A 17,354-nucleotide genomic window follows, 5' to 3' on the forward strand; every position below is an offset into this window, starting at 1 on the left:
CATTAATTCATTTGAAGAGATCATTAATTCAATTAAAGCGCGCATCAATTCAGCAGAAGAATTAATGCTATCATCAATTCATTTAATGCGCGCAATAATTCAGAATTGAAGATATCATTAACTATTTGAAGAAATCTTTAATTAAATTGTTGCGCGCATCAAATGAATTGATGACATCTTTAAATAATTGAAGATATCTTCAATTATTTGAGTTTATGTTAATTTGGCGCTCCATAAATTACGATTAAAAAACTACACACTAGTATGATCTTCAAAAAACGCTAAAATTAAGTAGAAGATCATCTCCAAAACGCTAAAATGAAAAACACATCTCGAAAACGCTAAAATCAAATTAGATAGACATCTTCAAATCGCAAAAATTAAAGTAAAAACTCATCTCCAAATCTCGAATAGTAGAGTAAAAACTAATCTTCAACAAGCAAAAATTAAAGTAGAAACACATCTCCAAAACGCGAAAAATAAAGTAAAAACTCATCTCAATATCGCGAAAGTCGAAGTAAAAACTCATTTACAACACGCGAAAATTAAATTAAAAGACTAAAAGCACATTTCCAACACGTGAAAATTAAAGTAAAAATTCATTTCCAAATTTCGAAAATGAGATTAAAAACTCATCTCCAACACATGACAGCTAAAGTAAGAACACATTTTCAACGAAATTAAAAGTAAAACTCAGCTCAATAACGCGACAATTAAATTACGAACTCAGTTCAATAACGCGAAAATTAAATTACGAACTCAGCTCAATAACGCGAAAATTAAAGTACGAACTCAGCTCAATAACGCGAAAATTAGGGTACGAACTCATCTCCAACAAGCTAAGATCAAAGTAAATGCGCATCTCCAAATCGCGAAAATTAAAATAAAAACTTATCTCAATAACGCGAAAATTAAAGTCAAAACTCTTCTTAAATCGCGAAAGTCAAGGTAAAAACTCATCTTTAACACGCGACAATTAAATCAAAAGCACATCGCCAGCATCCGAAAATTAAAATGCAAACCCATCTCCAAAACGCGAAAATCAAGTAAAAACACGTCTCCAAATCGCAAAAATTAAGATAAAAACTCGTCTCCAAATCGCAAAATTTAATGTAAAACCTCATCTCCAGCACGCGAAAACATTAATAGAACCACATCTCCAACAAGCAAAATTAAAGTAAAAACTCGTCTTGAAAACGCTGATGTCAAGTAAATATGCATCTCCAAATTGCGAAAATTAAAGTAAAGACTCATCTCAAAATCGTGAAAATCACAGTAAATACTCGTCTCAACACACGCGAAAATTAAAGTAAAAACACATTTCCAATACAAGAAAATTAGAGTAAAAACTCATCTCAAAAACGTGAAATTTAAAGTTTAAAAAATCCTTCAAAACGTGAAAATTAAAGTGCAAACTTTGACATTCTCTTATTTCAAATGTGAATATCGTTCGCGAAGTCGATCTACATTTGTTGAAAGGGAATTCGTTTGAAAATGTTCATTTTTTTATCGAAATGTTAGAAAATGCACTTATCTAAGGTGTCATATATCTTAGAATTATCAGCAATAATACCGGTCGATGAAGCACAGTATAGTAGAGCGTTCGCTTCGTAACCGGGTGGTCGTGAGTTCGAACCCCGCTTTTATCATAGCCACGTGGAACCTAAGACGTACCCATGGGTATAGTGACTGTTCCTTAGTTAAACATTCGACATTTAGAGAATCACGGATCTTTCGGATATGACCTAAAAACGGAGGTTCCAGGCCTTATCAATTAGAGAAATCTGCCTCTGCACCTCACATTTATTATTCTCTCGGAATCCGCGCTACCATGTCCTCATCTTATTCTGCTACGTTTTACTGAGGATCACCTGACAACCGCTCATGTCTATTTCCTGCGCCGAATACCAGTACAATGTATATCATAACCAAATCAGCCGAACATATGGTATCTTAAGTTGCATGTACTTTAATCATTTTTACCTACATTTTCTACTGAATCTCTTGGTGCTCTGCCAACTGAACTATATGTCCACCGGAGATCGAACCCGTCTGATCTCCATATTCCTTCCTCCTTAAACATTTTCTCGCCTTGTAGACACCAACCCAGGATCCTTATTGCCAGGATATGCGCAAATGCAATGGACCAGACCGGGATTCAAACCCGGCCCCCAGAATTTCACTAGTCAGATGATCTTTCAACTGGGCTATCTGGCCAATGGCGATCAAATGAATTAATGCGCGCTTCAATTCAATTATTGCTCTTATCAATCGATTTAATGCGCGTATGAATTGAATTGAAAAGAGCAATATTTGAAATAATGTGCGCATTAAATCAATTATTGCTCTCATTGATTCAAATGATGACCGCATTAATTCAATTGATGAGAGCAATAATTGAATTGAAGCGCGCATTAATTAATTTGATTAAAGCAATTATTAATTCAATGCGTGCATTAATTCAATTAAAGAGAGCAACACTTGAATTACCCAGTGGGTCCAGGGCAAAACTTTTGAGGGAACCCAGGGTGTGAAGCCCCTGGATTTTAAAGAGCTTGAAATATGTCTCCTATGTAGTCCTTTTTGATAAGGTGAAATTAATAAAATGACGCAGAGATTTTGTCATATATTTCTCGGAGAATGGATTGATTGATTGCTGTTTTCCACCACACTCAACAATTTTTCAGTTATATGGTGGCGCCCAGTTTTTAATGGTGGAAGGGAGAACCCAGATACAATGTACCTGGGAAGAGACCACTGACCTTCCGAAGTGAACTGGGAAACTTTCTCACTTTCCGGCGCGAGCGGGATTTGAATCCAGCGCCGACCAGAGTGAGAGGCCGTGTGATTTTGAGCGTGATGCTCTAACCACTCGGCCATGGAGAGTGGAAGAAATTTTTGCTTCTTTTATCATTACATTTTTCTAAGTAAGATACCTCGATTTACCTTGAATTTGAAAATTTTGGGGAGGCACTGGTGTTCACATCAAGACCTCCAAGTTCATACTTGGGATTGATATGCTTTGCATGTGACAGTTCAACTCAGAAGATCGATATGACCCAATGACCATTTTAAAGGCAATCGTCATCACAATATGAATAAAAGCGCTGTTATCTGCTTGCTAGGAATTAATGTAAATGCCTTTGTAACTGTCAAGTAAACAAGAGCTTACTGTCAACTTAAAACAGTTTGTAAAATGTGCACGCAGAGCAAAATGAAGCAATGAAGATTGTATGAATTTGAAAATTTTATTATGAAACTAAGCCATTTACAACTATTGATATCTGATTTATCTTCAGTCTTTGAAGGCAAATCAGCAATTTTTTTTTTAAATACATCAACACAATAAACTTCTGTTTCATCAACACAAACCCTTTAAAACCATAACATCTTAAGCACCAAAAAAAAAAAAAAATCCCAAGAATCATTTTGAAAGTCTTCCAGAAAGAAAAATTTACCACTGTTTCATAGTCGAACAAAAAAATTGTACATGCAAGAAACAAAATTGACAAGATCTCAAGTGGTCTCTATTTCAATGTACTTTTTAATTGTCTGGAGAGTAAAAAAAAAAAACTTCTGGTATGAATGATCTAAGGGACTGATATGCCAAACTACCAAAAAGAAAAGTTGAGTCATATCCACTCGTCAAGTCTATCAGAACAGGTTCTTCATGCCTGAGCTGTGAATGCGATTTGTCGAGTGACATTTGTAGAGAATTTATAAAGACATTTACTCGTCACTTGTTCAATTCTGCCTTTGTTCTTAATACATATAACACATAATCACCTCTTAGCCATCATCCACTTGCTCAAAAATTTGGTGGTGTTTAAAATACATGTACTTTGGATCAAATCTTATCTACATAATGATGGAATATTTTGATAAAAATTCATCTCAGCACACACAATTTAATTCAATAGCATTCTGTATTTGTGCATACAATCTAATCACTCACCATACAATTGTACATAGAACATTCCAAAACTAACAACACTTTGCCCCTGAACACACTCCTTACGAACAACTTTCAAACATCTCCCAAAATCCACAATTTGTATTTGCCTCTGCCAATAATAAACACACATTTCAACCAATCAAATTTTATCCTCATTAATGGATTACTTCCTTAAACAGAGATTTATATGTAGATCTTATAAGTTTAATTCCTAATCATTTACACGACTGTGCAGCAGAAAAAGTTAACAATCCATATTAGAAATATCCTGTATCAAATTTCTATTTTTAGTATTAATCACATGTTGTTAATGAAGTTTGTTAGTTGCACAGCCAATGTTAAAGTTAGTAGACCCTTAATACTGAAAAAAGATGTCATAAAAATACTGAATGTAAATTTTGCCAATCAATTGCTTTCCATCAACCAATCACATTCAAGTTCTCACACATGCCGTGGATTGATACAGCTTTCTACTCGTATACGTGTGATCCATTTCATACTGGACTCGTGAACAGTGATATTACGGCAGTATAAAACACAGCAACACAGGTGATACATACATTAAGTATACTGGCAGTATCACGATTCGTAAATTCCAAATTTAGTGACGTACAAATGTAACCATATTAATTTCAAAACGCGTTACACGTGTATGGATATTTCAGGTTTACATCAAGTGTTAATCAATTAAAACAGCTGATAAAAAATTACACATTCAGATGGGGGATTATTTTTTTTAGCATTGTAAATATTAAATAGAGGAGATTCCTACACAGACATTATTTGTACTACGTACACGAATACAGGACGGCAGAAGCAGTATCTTTAGAAATATTTCAAATTATTTGTGCATCAGTTATCTTTAGAAACATTTCAAATTATTTGTGCATCAGTTTCATTATTACAGGTAGAGATAACCAAAAAAAAAAAAATGTATTGCCAATGGATAAAATATTGACATTCAGAGTATTGAGATAATTCAGACCTTCAATATTTTCATGCTGCATCACAAGATGTTGGATACCAACACTTTTGCACACTAGTTTACATGTATCTAAATAGCTAATTTTTTTTCAATAACCTTATTTTTAAAGTGGCCCTACCGATTTGACAGTTTACACAGTTTCTCAGATCATTTGAAATGTAAAATGTCTTTGCATCAAGATATTTTCAGGAATAGATCTAATTTGATACCAACAAATTGCTGCAAAAATTCTCTGAGACAGACAGACAGTCTAAAATGGCTGACTACAAATCTACACTTACATGTGAACACATAACAGATCAAGGAACAAAACTACATGTACGCACTGTCAAATACTACGTTCAAAATGCATCTTAACAAATCCAAGAAAGGTGTTTTATTCAACATCTTTCAAACACAATTTGTAGCACAATTCCCATAGATGATCACTTGAATAAAAAACATTTTGCATGCAAAAATTCGATTCGAAAACAAGACACACTACAACATTGACAATCACAAGACATTTTTTTGTTGAAAAATAGGTCTTGTACTTTGAAAGGGGGCGGTGGGTTCTCACAGAAAAATAATGACATCGAAATACACTGTCAGCAATACATTGCAGGAGCACATTTAAAATGAAAAATAAACAGTAGTTAAAATCTATTTTTAATAAATAAGAAACTGTGAACAAAACACAGAAAACTCAGAAACTCCTGTGCTTTCTTTCTTTTTTTTCCTTTTAACTTCTTTGGCACTATTTCTCTTCTGGTTTTTCCCAGTCCCATGTTTCTGGGACAAAGCACTCATAATCCGTGGAGTAGACATAATCCCGGATGAACTGCATTTTGTCCTCAGGTTCTGGGTAATATGATGCAAGCTTATCCTTGTACACTTCATCAGCAATAGCAGTGGCAATCTGAATGGAACACTCTCGAATGGTCTTTAGCGGGGGGTACACGCGACCATGGGATAGGTCCTCTTCTGTCACCAATCCTGCCAGAGTCTACATAAAAAAAATCACTCCACTAATTTTCATAAACCTTACAGACCCAGTTGAACATTGCAGCTCATTTAGCACTTTACTACAAACATCCCTTTAAAGGGACTGATTCACGATTTTCCACAAAATTTCGTTTTTCACTTTTAATGATCAAAATCTACTGTCTAATGTGTTTTAAAAGATTTCACATAAAAATTAAGGTTATACAACATCACAGAAGCTCATTTTAGAGAGTTCAAAATTTGTTTGTAAACAAAGATTGCGGTATGTTCTTGTTACGAAATTTTCAAAAGAAATAGATATCGATCTAAGTTTATTATATCTTTCACATTTCAAGCATATTTCTGGTAAAATGTGTTACATGTATCTGGAAGTTAAAATTTGTGGCAATGCAAAATTAAGATGCTTTATATTACAGAATTAATATTTCACTTGTTTGTTTATATACATAAAAAGACTTGAGTCTTTGTTTACATAACACAGATATTTAAGGTTAAAATATAGCTTTCAATCTTGCATTCAGAAGGTCAAAATTTTGGTCGTCAACATTAAATGAGTTATACTTTTAAGGTTTAATAAGAAATATAAAAAATATTTTGTTCAAAAATCGTGAACCAGTCTCTTTAGGTTTTGTTATAGACATTGATAAAGCTAAACGAAAGACAAATATAACACATTTCTGAACCCAAGCAATTTCCTTCCTTTAAAATCTTGTTTTTATTCGTTTGTAATTATTTTTAATATATGTAAATGGAGAGAATAAAACAATCCAATATTGTGTTTGACATAATCCCGCTGTTTACCTGTGCCGATGTGAGGAACACCTGCTCTGAGATGTGACGGATGCCGCACGTAATGGCGGCTAGGGCCACCCCCGGGAAGATGTAGGCATTGTTTCCTTGTCCTGGGTACATTGTTTTTCCATTGACAAGTACAGGATCATATGGACTACCACTGGCAAATACACATCTACCCTGTATTCAAAATATGCAATTTTACCATTGACTCTTTACTATGCTACAACATCACATACATTCATTTAGCAACTAGACTTTATTTCTGACCAAATAATGGCATCCCATTAATCCAAACTGATATTCGGTCATTCAGCTATTTTGACTGATTCTTTAAATGAGATGTTAAAAATCCTGTACTTACAGTGAATATTAATATAGTATCAATATAGTCAAATGTCATTGTGAATTTCTGTAACCTGCCTTACAGAAGACTTACTTCACTGAATTTGTATGCATCTTCTGCTGAGCACTCGGACATGCTCGTTGGATTACTGAGAGAGAATATGATTGGACGTTCATTGAAAGCTGCCATGTCTTTGATAATGCCCTCCGTGAATGCACCTGGTACTGCGGCTGCCCCTACAAAGCAAAACGGGAACAATTTGAACTAGAACTGTCCTAATGGGACTAATACCCCCCGTGGGGCATATAAGATGATGGGAAATATTTAATGCAAGCACATTGGATATTTTCACATTATCTACAGGGCAATCAATGTGAATGCAGAAGTGTATATTCTACAGTACAGCAGTACATGAAATATTAAAAATATGCTTAATATAAACAATGAATACTATTTGGCACATTTTAGGCTGTATGATTGCAAATCCCTGGTCAACTCTTCTAGTCTTTAGTTTATATTAACTTTGTTAAAGATCATTATGTTATGCCAACTTTACTTTGTCATTGATTTTGTCAGTAAATAAATGACATTAGTATATATAGAAAATGTGCATAAAGTTTGAATGAAATATGTCCAGCGGTATTAGAAATAAACTTCGGACAAATTGCGTCTACGGACAAACGGACGGACAGACGGATGAGAAGAACTGTAGTTGAACTTCTTCAATTCCTGATTGACTTATGAGCGTAAAACGGTATTAGAAATAAACTCTGGACAAATTGTGTATATTACTACAAGTACAACCAAACCAGAAAATGTCTGTAACTTCCATAACTGTTAAAACATTTCAATGAAAATAGAAGATGCACAACTACATTATATATATAAGATGAGAATAAAGTTTGAATCAAATCTGTTCAACGGTATTAGAATTAAACTCTGGACAAAGTGCGCAACCCCCAAAATGAAAAGAAAATGTGCGCAACTTCTATAACTGTTAAAATATTTCAATGAAAATAGGAGATGCACAACTACATAATATATAGAAGATGTTCATAAAGTTTGAATGAAATATGTCCAGCGGTATTAGAAATAAACTTCGGACAAATTGTGTCTACGGACAAACGGATGGACAGACGGATTGACAGACGGACAAAGTGATTCCAGTATACCCCCCAAAAACTTCGTTTGCGGGGATATAAAAATAAAATTAATATTTGTAAATACACCATTCTATCAACAGAAAATTAAAACAGGTACATGTATGTTTCTTGTTAGAACAATATTCAAAACATTCTTTTATATCACATACATGTATTCTATACAGTCATTTTTCTATTTAAACATTTACACCTGAAGAATTGTGTGTTACCTATGATAGCAGTAGGTTTGACAGCTTTCACAGCCTCCTCGAGTGTGTCGATAGGTCGGTGGTCCTTTGCGAACACCGCCTTGTGCCCCGTGATTCCTCCCTTGGGTCGATCCTGTTGTCATACATCAATGTCAAACTTAAATCTCACAATGCATTTACTCAGAATTCTAAAAAAATCTGACATTTGGAATTCCTTCATGAAACTGAAATTCTTTTCACCTTCTTCTGAATACAGTCCATTGTAATAAACACGAGACCTTATACAAGCTTCAATCAACGCAACATGAATATTATTTTGTAATGATTAGTATATGAATTTTAATGAACTTTCCAAAATTCAATACTTTGCTGTAAATTTTTTTTTTTTCCAAATAAAGACTTGTAACTGGAAATATGGACAATTTTTTGACAACAACTATACACGCTGTGGATCTCTGGTGGAGATTTTTTGACAATAACTATACACACCGTGGATCTCTGGTGGAGATTTTTTGACAATAACTATACACACTGTGGATCTCTGGTGGAGATTTTTTGACAATAACTATACACACCGTGGATCTCTGGTAGAGATTTTTTGAATGAAACTTATCAAACATAACTGTACCTTGACAAGCAGGCCCCTGGAATCCACCAGCCACATTTTACTGTCTGCCTCCTCTTTGGTAGCGCCCTCTTCTTGCATGGCCAAAGACAGCAGAGTAGCAATACCTAAATTAGCCTACAAAACAGTAAATCAAAATACCATCTAGAAAACGAACATGGTCAGCAAGGGCCCAAAATGAGGGTTATTAGAGGAAAGTGACATCTGTATTTGATATAGCAATATTTGGGACTGGTATATATGTTAGAATTAATAATATTCAAAGATACATTGAAATGCAAATTTGTAAAATAGGAATCATGAAGCATAATTATGAGAGACTGATGCAAATTTGAATTACTTCTGTTTGCACACAACAGAGTGCAACAAAATCCCATTGTAATAGGGGATTCAAAATGTGGTACATACTATTTGAAAAGGATTACGAATTTGTACGAATCACACTACTTTGATTTCAACAATATTCTATTTTTAAATATTGCCCCATCTAAAGAAATAGATATCATGTATATGTATTCTAATATGATAATGATAGGTTTACAACTCTGACAATATACATGTGTTTACATCAATGCAACTTTAAAAAAAAAAATAAACACGGCTGGATGCTGATAGTTGTCCCACCGTCCAGGGTTAGTGAATGTAAGTCTACCCTTCTCTGGATTGTAGAGCGGACTATATAAAATTCTAGAAAGCAAAAGCCCCAACATTTTTCTATGTACAGATTGCTGGTCGACCTGCCTATAACCAATCCATACTAACATGGTTCTTTAAATGTTATAGAATACCGTATAGTGGGCTAATTCCGGGGGTCTAAAATTTGGTGTTTTGCTGGCTCGAAGGTATTCTAATAATTTTTGCGGAATAAATTTTGGCGGACAGGGAAGAGTTGTCTCTCTTTCAAATACTGATCTTGCAATTGGGTGCATATTTGGCGCGTAAAATTTTGGTGGAAAGCTATCTAACCGCTAAAATAAGCCAAAATTATAACCCTGCTATATGGTAAAACTAGGTACTTGATAGCATGTACTCCAAGAGAACTCGACAGACGAAGGCCATTGTCAATGGTGTTGAAACTCAAGAGTGGGTTAAAATAGAAAAACATGAATGAAAAAGTATTGTTTTCAGTTAGAATTCAATGTACTTTGGGCATTATGAAAAATGTGAAAATCCTGTGGAAAATGCTGGAAATGCACCACAAGACAATCATTTGTAACAAAATTTTTTAAAGAGGGGATGGGTGAGTTGATAACTATGATATCCCTCTGGACAGCTTCCTCCCCCTCCAGTGACTTATGACCTGTGACCTTTGCATTTATAGGCTTCTGGCAGGACTAGTAATTTTTTAATTATTCCCTAGCCTTGCGGATTCCTTCCTACAAGTACATGTATATCTCTAATATACTGAGATCACATTTCACTTTTAATTAAATTTAATGTCCCAACTTTAACACATTTCTAGGGTACTCTGATTATAATCTATTCTATTAATTGAATACATGTAGGTCTAAGAAACATACATTATAATTGCATGTCTTTAATTACCTCTCCTGCACCTTGGAAGAGGAAGACATTATCTCTCAGTTTTTTGCCCGTGATCCTCAGTGAGGCGAAAACACCAGCAGTCGCCACAGACGCCGTCCCTGAGGTAGAAACAATATTATATACATATCTTCTGCCAAACATGATCAAGGTAATTAATTATTTACATGTATACAAAAGAGATAAACAATAGAGGTATGCCCCTGCTACTATTGTTTCTTTTTACACATGTTAAACTTAACCTCTACATGCATTTCATTTCTGATTTGATACATGCATCATGTTTATAAAGACAAGATTACATACCTTGAATGTCATCATTAAACATGCAAAATTTGTCTCTGTATTTCTCCAGAAATCTGAAGGCGTTGTGATTTCCAAAGTCTTCGAACTGGACCAATGTGTCTTGACCATACCTTGATAAAAGATAAAACAAATCTACCATTTCTACAGTGACCTACTGTTTGTGCAGTATACTCAGATCTTATTCTTGTCCTAATACTGCAAAGTATTTACTATCAATTCTATCCCTGCTACATGTACATTTTACGTCACTCTCAAAACCTGAATATACAAGTTATCTTGCTTGTAGATGTGTTCTTTTACTTTGACTCAGTCTGACAAACTTCAATCCAACCCCTCCCCCTGGAATAATATTTTTGGACGAGAGGCTGGAGTTTACTTTTTGACACCAGGAAATAATACAATATTTATCTCTAGTAAATAAATGCAGCGAATCTGACAAACTCAATTACAAACTGCTATGCGCTAAATTAAAAGTCCGGAAAACTACATCTGGAACAAAGTCCCATTAATCTTGTAAAAATCACTCAACTGTGGCAAAACTTAATCTTGATCTGTAAACATACATTAGTAAATTACCAACCAAATTTCTGCTTCCTATGTCAAAGCATGGTGAAAAAAAGGTCCGAAAAACGAAGTTGTGACAGATGTGCAGACAGAATGTAAACTAGTCCCCTTCTACTCCGCCAGCAAGAGACTAACAAGATAACTAACTCCAGCTGCACAATATTGTCTAAATACCTTTTCCTCACTGCTTCCATGAATTCATCAATAAAATCATCATACACCTGGCCTGTGGCTCTCTTCTGTCTCAATCCAATGTACAACGGGTCATTTGACAGAGCCTGCAAAAGCATTGTATTTTATTGATGTTGATTTTTGTTTCCTTAAACAGCAATATTTTCTTCCCACGAATAGCCAGAGAAAGTCATTTTCGAAACTTCTTTCTCAAAACTTTTTCATTCATAAATCTACTAAATTCTACTTTCCTCTATTTGATGCTTGTACATGTATGGAATATGAATAAGAAAACAGTAAGATTATGAATCATGTGCGGGAAGTGAAGTTTCTAGGCTACATTACCTCATTATTTGTGAAGTTTCTAGGCTACATTACCTCATTATTTGTGAAGTTTCTAGCTTACAACATTACCTCATTATTTGTGAAGTTTCTAGGCTACAACATTACCTCATTATTTGTGCCCACGTCTAACATGACTGGAAGGAGCTGCTCGGGAGGAATTCCCCCAAGAGCTGTGTACAGTGCCAGTTTTCCGACAGGGATTCCCATTCCGTAGGCCCCAAGGTCACCCAGACCAAGAATCCGCTCTCCGTCCGTGGCCACGATAGCCTGCAATAAAAACGACTCTATTACATCCAAGCACAAGACGGTCATGGTGAGGTGTTGTATTCATATTTAAAACTTTCTCTTAATTTTAGTCCATGATGGTTACAACTTTTAATAAGTACATACATCCATATATAAACACTGTGATTTAGAAATACTATAAATAGGTGTAGATGGAAATGTGGGTTTTCATGGTGGAATATTGTACATGTTAAAATCATGAATAAACACACTGAATGTCAATGAAACTGATGGATATCTTAATTGAAATGCCAAGTTTTTAAAAATATAATGGTTAGATATTTCAGAGATGGCGATAGAATAAATTTTGAAATCAATAGTAGTAATCTAGTAAGAAACTCCTAAAATTACATTGTTAAGAAATGTCCTTATTCATTAAGTCAAACAGAAGAGAAAACTAAACAAAAGGCATTATCATAAAAAATGAAGAAAACCGTAATACTGCACACATATTAAATATACTGTATATAAAATGTCATTTAGCTTTTAATTCAAAAGTACTCTCTCCCTCTTCTCTCTCTTGTCAAGATAAGTGGAAATACGATGTACTTAAATGTGATTATGTAAATGAGATGAGTGATGAATGGATGAAATATTTGTTCTTGCCTTAACATCAATCTCAGGCCAATTGCATATCATCTCATAGAGATGTCCTCTATCATTAATGGACAGAAACAGACCTCTGAAAGAAAGGATCATGAGAAAAAAACATCCAAGAAACCTGGCCTGATCTATACAGAGCCACACAGGACATGTTGTGGATATTGGTATGGCACATGTCAGTATTGTACATATCAATTTTGTAAGTACATGGTAGACTGTTTATCAAGCATTACATTTTCTGAATAGAGAAAATCAAAATAAACCTTAAAATTCTTTTTTCAGTGTGGCATGCGTTTGTATTTATCACTGGTTAGGAGTTTTAAATAACATTCATAATAATCTAAGTACACGTATAAACTTTTAAAATTTTTGTGACTGTTATAACAGATACATATGTACATCATACAGACATGCTTATATACACTTTAATTAAATAATTGCCCTTAAATAGTGATCATAACCATGATAACACATAGTCAGGTACATATCCAGCCATGGCAAGTCCAAAACAAAACTTTAAATAAAATACGAGCATTTTTCTTAATTGTGCAGTCACGGTTACTACTTTTTCTTGTTTGAATGTTCCACAGATATAGACATGTTTACCCATACAATGAATCAATCATGTCAGTACTTACACTGTATACAAAAGTACATCCTAATCCTAGAATTAAATATTGTTTCAGAGAATAACCTTCATAAACTAACAAGTAACAGGAACAAAATAATACTTTGATTTTTATTTGTAACAATTTTTTTTTTTCAAAAACGCAATGCTGTGCAATATTTCAAGCTATACAAGTTTATCTAAGTAATGCTGAAGGGTACCCACCTTGGTTTTCTGTAGATAGTACCATACAATTGGCAGGCCTTGCCCACAGTGGGCGTGTACACAATTGGCATCATTTCTTCAGTATGCTCCACGAGACAGCGGTAAAACAGCCTTTCATTGCGCTCTGCTAATGCATTAAGATAGATGTAGCGGTCTACGTCGGTAGCACGAGAGCGGAAGTTGACCATCACCCTCTCCATCTGCTGGTCCTGTGTTATGATGGCAGCAGGAATCATGCCATGGATCCCCATCAACTGTCTCTCCTCCAGAGTAAATGCTTGACCCTGTCAAGACATCGGAATTAAAAAGTATTAAAAAAATAAAATTGAATCACTGCGCCTATGTTTAATGACTACTGAAATCCACACTTGACAATAAACAGTGATATCCACGGCTCTAGTAGGACTCCTCTTTGTTGTTTGTCATTTCATGATCATAAACATATTTAAAGATACCACTAATCTTTTTGGATACTTGCAATTGTTATATAGATAAGATAAGATAAGTTTTATTCCAATTTTGGGCCCAGAGGGCATAAAAGCAAGACAGATAATAAAGAAGGAAATTTAAACAAGATGTGTTTGTGAAACACAAATGCCCCCCGATAATGGCCAATTCCAAAGATGGCCAAGGTCACAAGGGCAAATATCTTGGTACCAGTAGAAAGATCTTGTCAAAAGAAATGCTCATGTATAAAATGAAAGCTCTAATATTTACCATTTAGAAGTTATGACCAATGTAAAAAAAATTAAAAGTAAGTTAAATGTCAAGGTCAAAAGGTTTAATACCAACGGAAAGGTCTTGTCACAAGGAACACTCATGTGAAATATCAAAGCTCTATCACTTATTGTTCAAAAGTTATTAGCAAGTTAAAGTTTTCAAAAACTAGGGCAAGCTCCAAGGTCAAAGGGTAAAAAATATTGGTACCCACGGAAAGGTCTTGTCACAAGGAATACTCATGTGAAATATTAAAGCTCTATCACTTACTGTTCAAAAGTTATTTGCAAGGTTAAAGTTTTCAAAAACTAGGTCATACTCCAAGGTCAAGGTCACGGGGTCAAAAATGTTGGTACCCACGGAAAGGTCTTGTCACAAGGAATACTCATGTGAAATATCAAAGCTCTATCACTTACTGTTCAAAAGTTATTAGCAAGGTTAAAGTTTCAGACAGAATGACAGACAGGACAAAAACAATATGCCCCCCCCCCCCCCCCCCCCTTCCCGATCTTCGATCTCGGGGGCATAAAAAAGAAAAAAAAGTTTACAACATTAGCTACAGGTTACATATACTGCAAACTACATGTGGATGTAGCATGTTGGGGAAACGAGTACATACATATATATATGAATTGCTAATCATAATATATATATCAGAATTGACTTCCCAAAATCTGAAGATGTAGGCTAGACTCTATGTGACTGACAGTGTCAGCATGTTGCTGAGTGTTCTTCTTTTATTTTGTTGATTTTTACATAATTTCAAAATGTGTCCATTAGTCATCATGTTATTGCATCACTCAAAATTGGCATTCCCTTACTGCTAAAACATCATAGCTTTATTTACATTCCCTTACTGCTAAAACATCATAGCTTTATTTACATTCCCTTACTGCTAAAACATCATAGCTTTATTTACATTCCCTTACTGCTAAAACATCATAGCTTTATTTACATTCCCTTACTGCTAAAACATCATAACTTTATTTACATTCCCTTACTGCTAAAACATCATAGCTTTACTTACATTCCCTTACTGCTAAAACATCATAGCTTTATTTACATTCCCTTACTGCTAAAACATCATAGCTTTATTTACATTCCCTTACTGCTAAAACATCATAGCTTTATTTACATTCCCTTACTGCTAAAACATCATAGCTTTATTTACATTCCCTTACTGCTAAAACATCATAGCTTTACTTACATTCCCTTACTGCTAAAACATCATAGCTTTATTTACATTCCCTTACTGCTAAAACATCATAGCTTTACTTACATTCCCTTACTGCTAAAACATCATAGCTTTATTTACATTCCCTTACTGCTAAAACATCATAGCTTTATTTACATTCCCTTACTGCTAAAACATCATAGCTTTATTTACATTCCCTTACTGCTAAAACATCATAGCTTTATTTACATTCCTTTACTGCTAAAACATCATAGCTTTATTTACATTGTGTTCTTATATCAATACGCACTTTGTTTAGTTTAGGGGTACGCAGAATATCGATCCCTCTGGCCCTGGAATGGTTGATGAGATCTTTCTTGATCTTCGGTTTCTGACCATGTTTGGATTTTACAGCTGTCGTATGGAATGCACAAACCAGTGGCTGTGCAAATCTGTAATGTACACATCAAAATTCTTAAAACAAAAGTCAATTCCTCTGCAGTTCACAGAAGGAACTACAGTGTAGTACATCAGGATTAGTTTCAGTTCAAACATATCAATATTTTTTTCATCATGATTAACAAATACAGCATTGTAATTTATTTTAATTCCTAGTTGCTAAAACTTCATGATTTGTTACAAAGGTATCAATGGTTTAAATCTCATTTTAAAAGGAAAGACAGATAATGTCACTTTTGGTAATTATATACATCAAAGTCTTTATTTTACAACAGTGTATCACATGACCCTCTTTTTGCATGATTACACATCAATGTTTGATATAGTTGCATCATAATATTTAAAGAGATCAGTTGTTTTTCAATACTCAGATATTTTGATGTTTTGTCATTGACAATGTTGATCCTGTAGTGTATTTTCAATGAATGCATCTGACATATTTTACATACTGTCAATGTTTACAGTTATGTCCACAATGCCATCATTTAACAATTGATCAAAATACAACCACCTTTGATGATTTTGACGACATTTCATTTACTAAACAGATTTCTATTAATAATTCTATTCTAAAAACCAGACCCGAACCGAAACCAACCCCAACAACATGGCCCATGTTTTTCAGTTATTTCGGGTACCCGTTGCAGCCCTAATGATTACTGATTAGGTACATCAAAGTCAATGATATATGCTGTGGTTTACCCCTCCCCCCATCGACCCCTGGTAAAGTTAAGCAGCCATTAAATTTTGACATTGTCAAGATGAAGTAGATCTATATTTATTCCAACCGAGAGAACGAACACACGGTGTATTATTTTATAAATTATAAATGTGACAAGTCATAGTTGATAGACACTTTAGAAAGCATGGATTTTGCGTTTCACCAGACAAAACCTGAAGTATTTGCAACTGTTTGTTACCACTGACTTAAAAAGGTCTTTGAAGGTCAGTTAATTATTATTGACTGATCTGCAAGGTCAGCGAGTGCACCCATTAAATTTTAAGTGATTGCTATTCAGTGTGAGCAGTAACCCCAGGATTGTCTCGTGCCACTAACCTTCCCTTCAGTACAGCCGATAAAAGCTGGCCTTGGGCCTTGAGGGCCATTTTGGAGCTCATTTCTCTAGCGGCTAGCCTACTCAACCTACAGTACACCTTCCTCAGGGAGACGCTTTCCCTTGGTCACTTCAGTGTTTTAATGATAATAAATGTAAAAACCGATCATAGGATCCAGGCCGTGATTGTAAAAATGGTTCTAAATTTGATAATGAAGTATTTGACAAAAATATGAGATCCATGTTTTGATTTTTTATGATTA

At 34.5% G+C, this 17,354-nt stretch overlaps 1 protein-coding gene across 1 annotated transcript; it reads right to left on the minus strand.

The window, feature by feature from the left end:
* Positions 1-3,234: 3,234 nt before the first annotated feature.
* On the minus strand, positions 3,235-17,242 carry LOC125674556 (NADP-dependent malic enzyme-like). Its single transcript, XM_048911721.2, has 13 exons — positions 17,094-17,242; positions 15,888-16,029; positions 13,687-13,970; positions 12,858-12,933; positions 12,072-12,233; positions 11,625-11,728; positions 10,887-10,996; positions 10,584-10,681; positions 9,042-9,155; positions 8,435-8,546; positions 7,156-7,298; positions 6,726-6,896; positions 3,235-5,925 (listed from the first exon to the last, which is right to left on the minus strand). Exons 1-13 carry the CDS (start codon positions 17,153-17,155, stop codon positions 5,677-5,679), a joined length of 1,827 nt encoding a protein of 608 aa, XP_048767678.1. The 5' UTR covers positions 17,156-17,242; the 3' UTR covers positions 3,235-5,676.
* Between the last annotated feature and the right edge of the window lie 112 nt (positions 17,243-17,354).

The sequence above is a fragment of the Ostrea edulis genome, chromosome 3 (genome assembly GCF_947568905.1).
Source record: "Ostrea edulis chromosome 3, xbOstEdul1.1, whole genome shotgun sequence".
Lineage (NCBI taxonomy): Eukaryota > Metazoa > Mollusca > Bivalvia > Ostreida > Ostreidae > Ostrea > Ostrea edulis.

Excerpts from the sequence above, each read along its gene's own strand:
- LOC125674556 (XM_048911721.2), bottom strand. The coding sequence starts at position 17,155 with ATGAGCTCCAAAATGGCCCTCAAGGCCCAAGGCCAGCTTTTATCGGCT. Across the intron at positions 12,234-12,857 it reads GGCCTGAGATTGATGTTAAG|GCTATCGTGGCCACGGACGG; the intron begins GCAAGAACAAAT and ends TTTTTATTGCAG. Across the intron at positions 9,156-10,583 it reads TCTTCCAAGGTGCAGGAGAG|GCTAATTTAGGTATTGCTAC; the intron begins GTAATTAAAGAC and ends ACTGTTTTGTAG.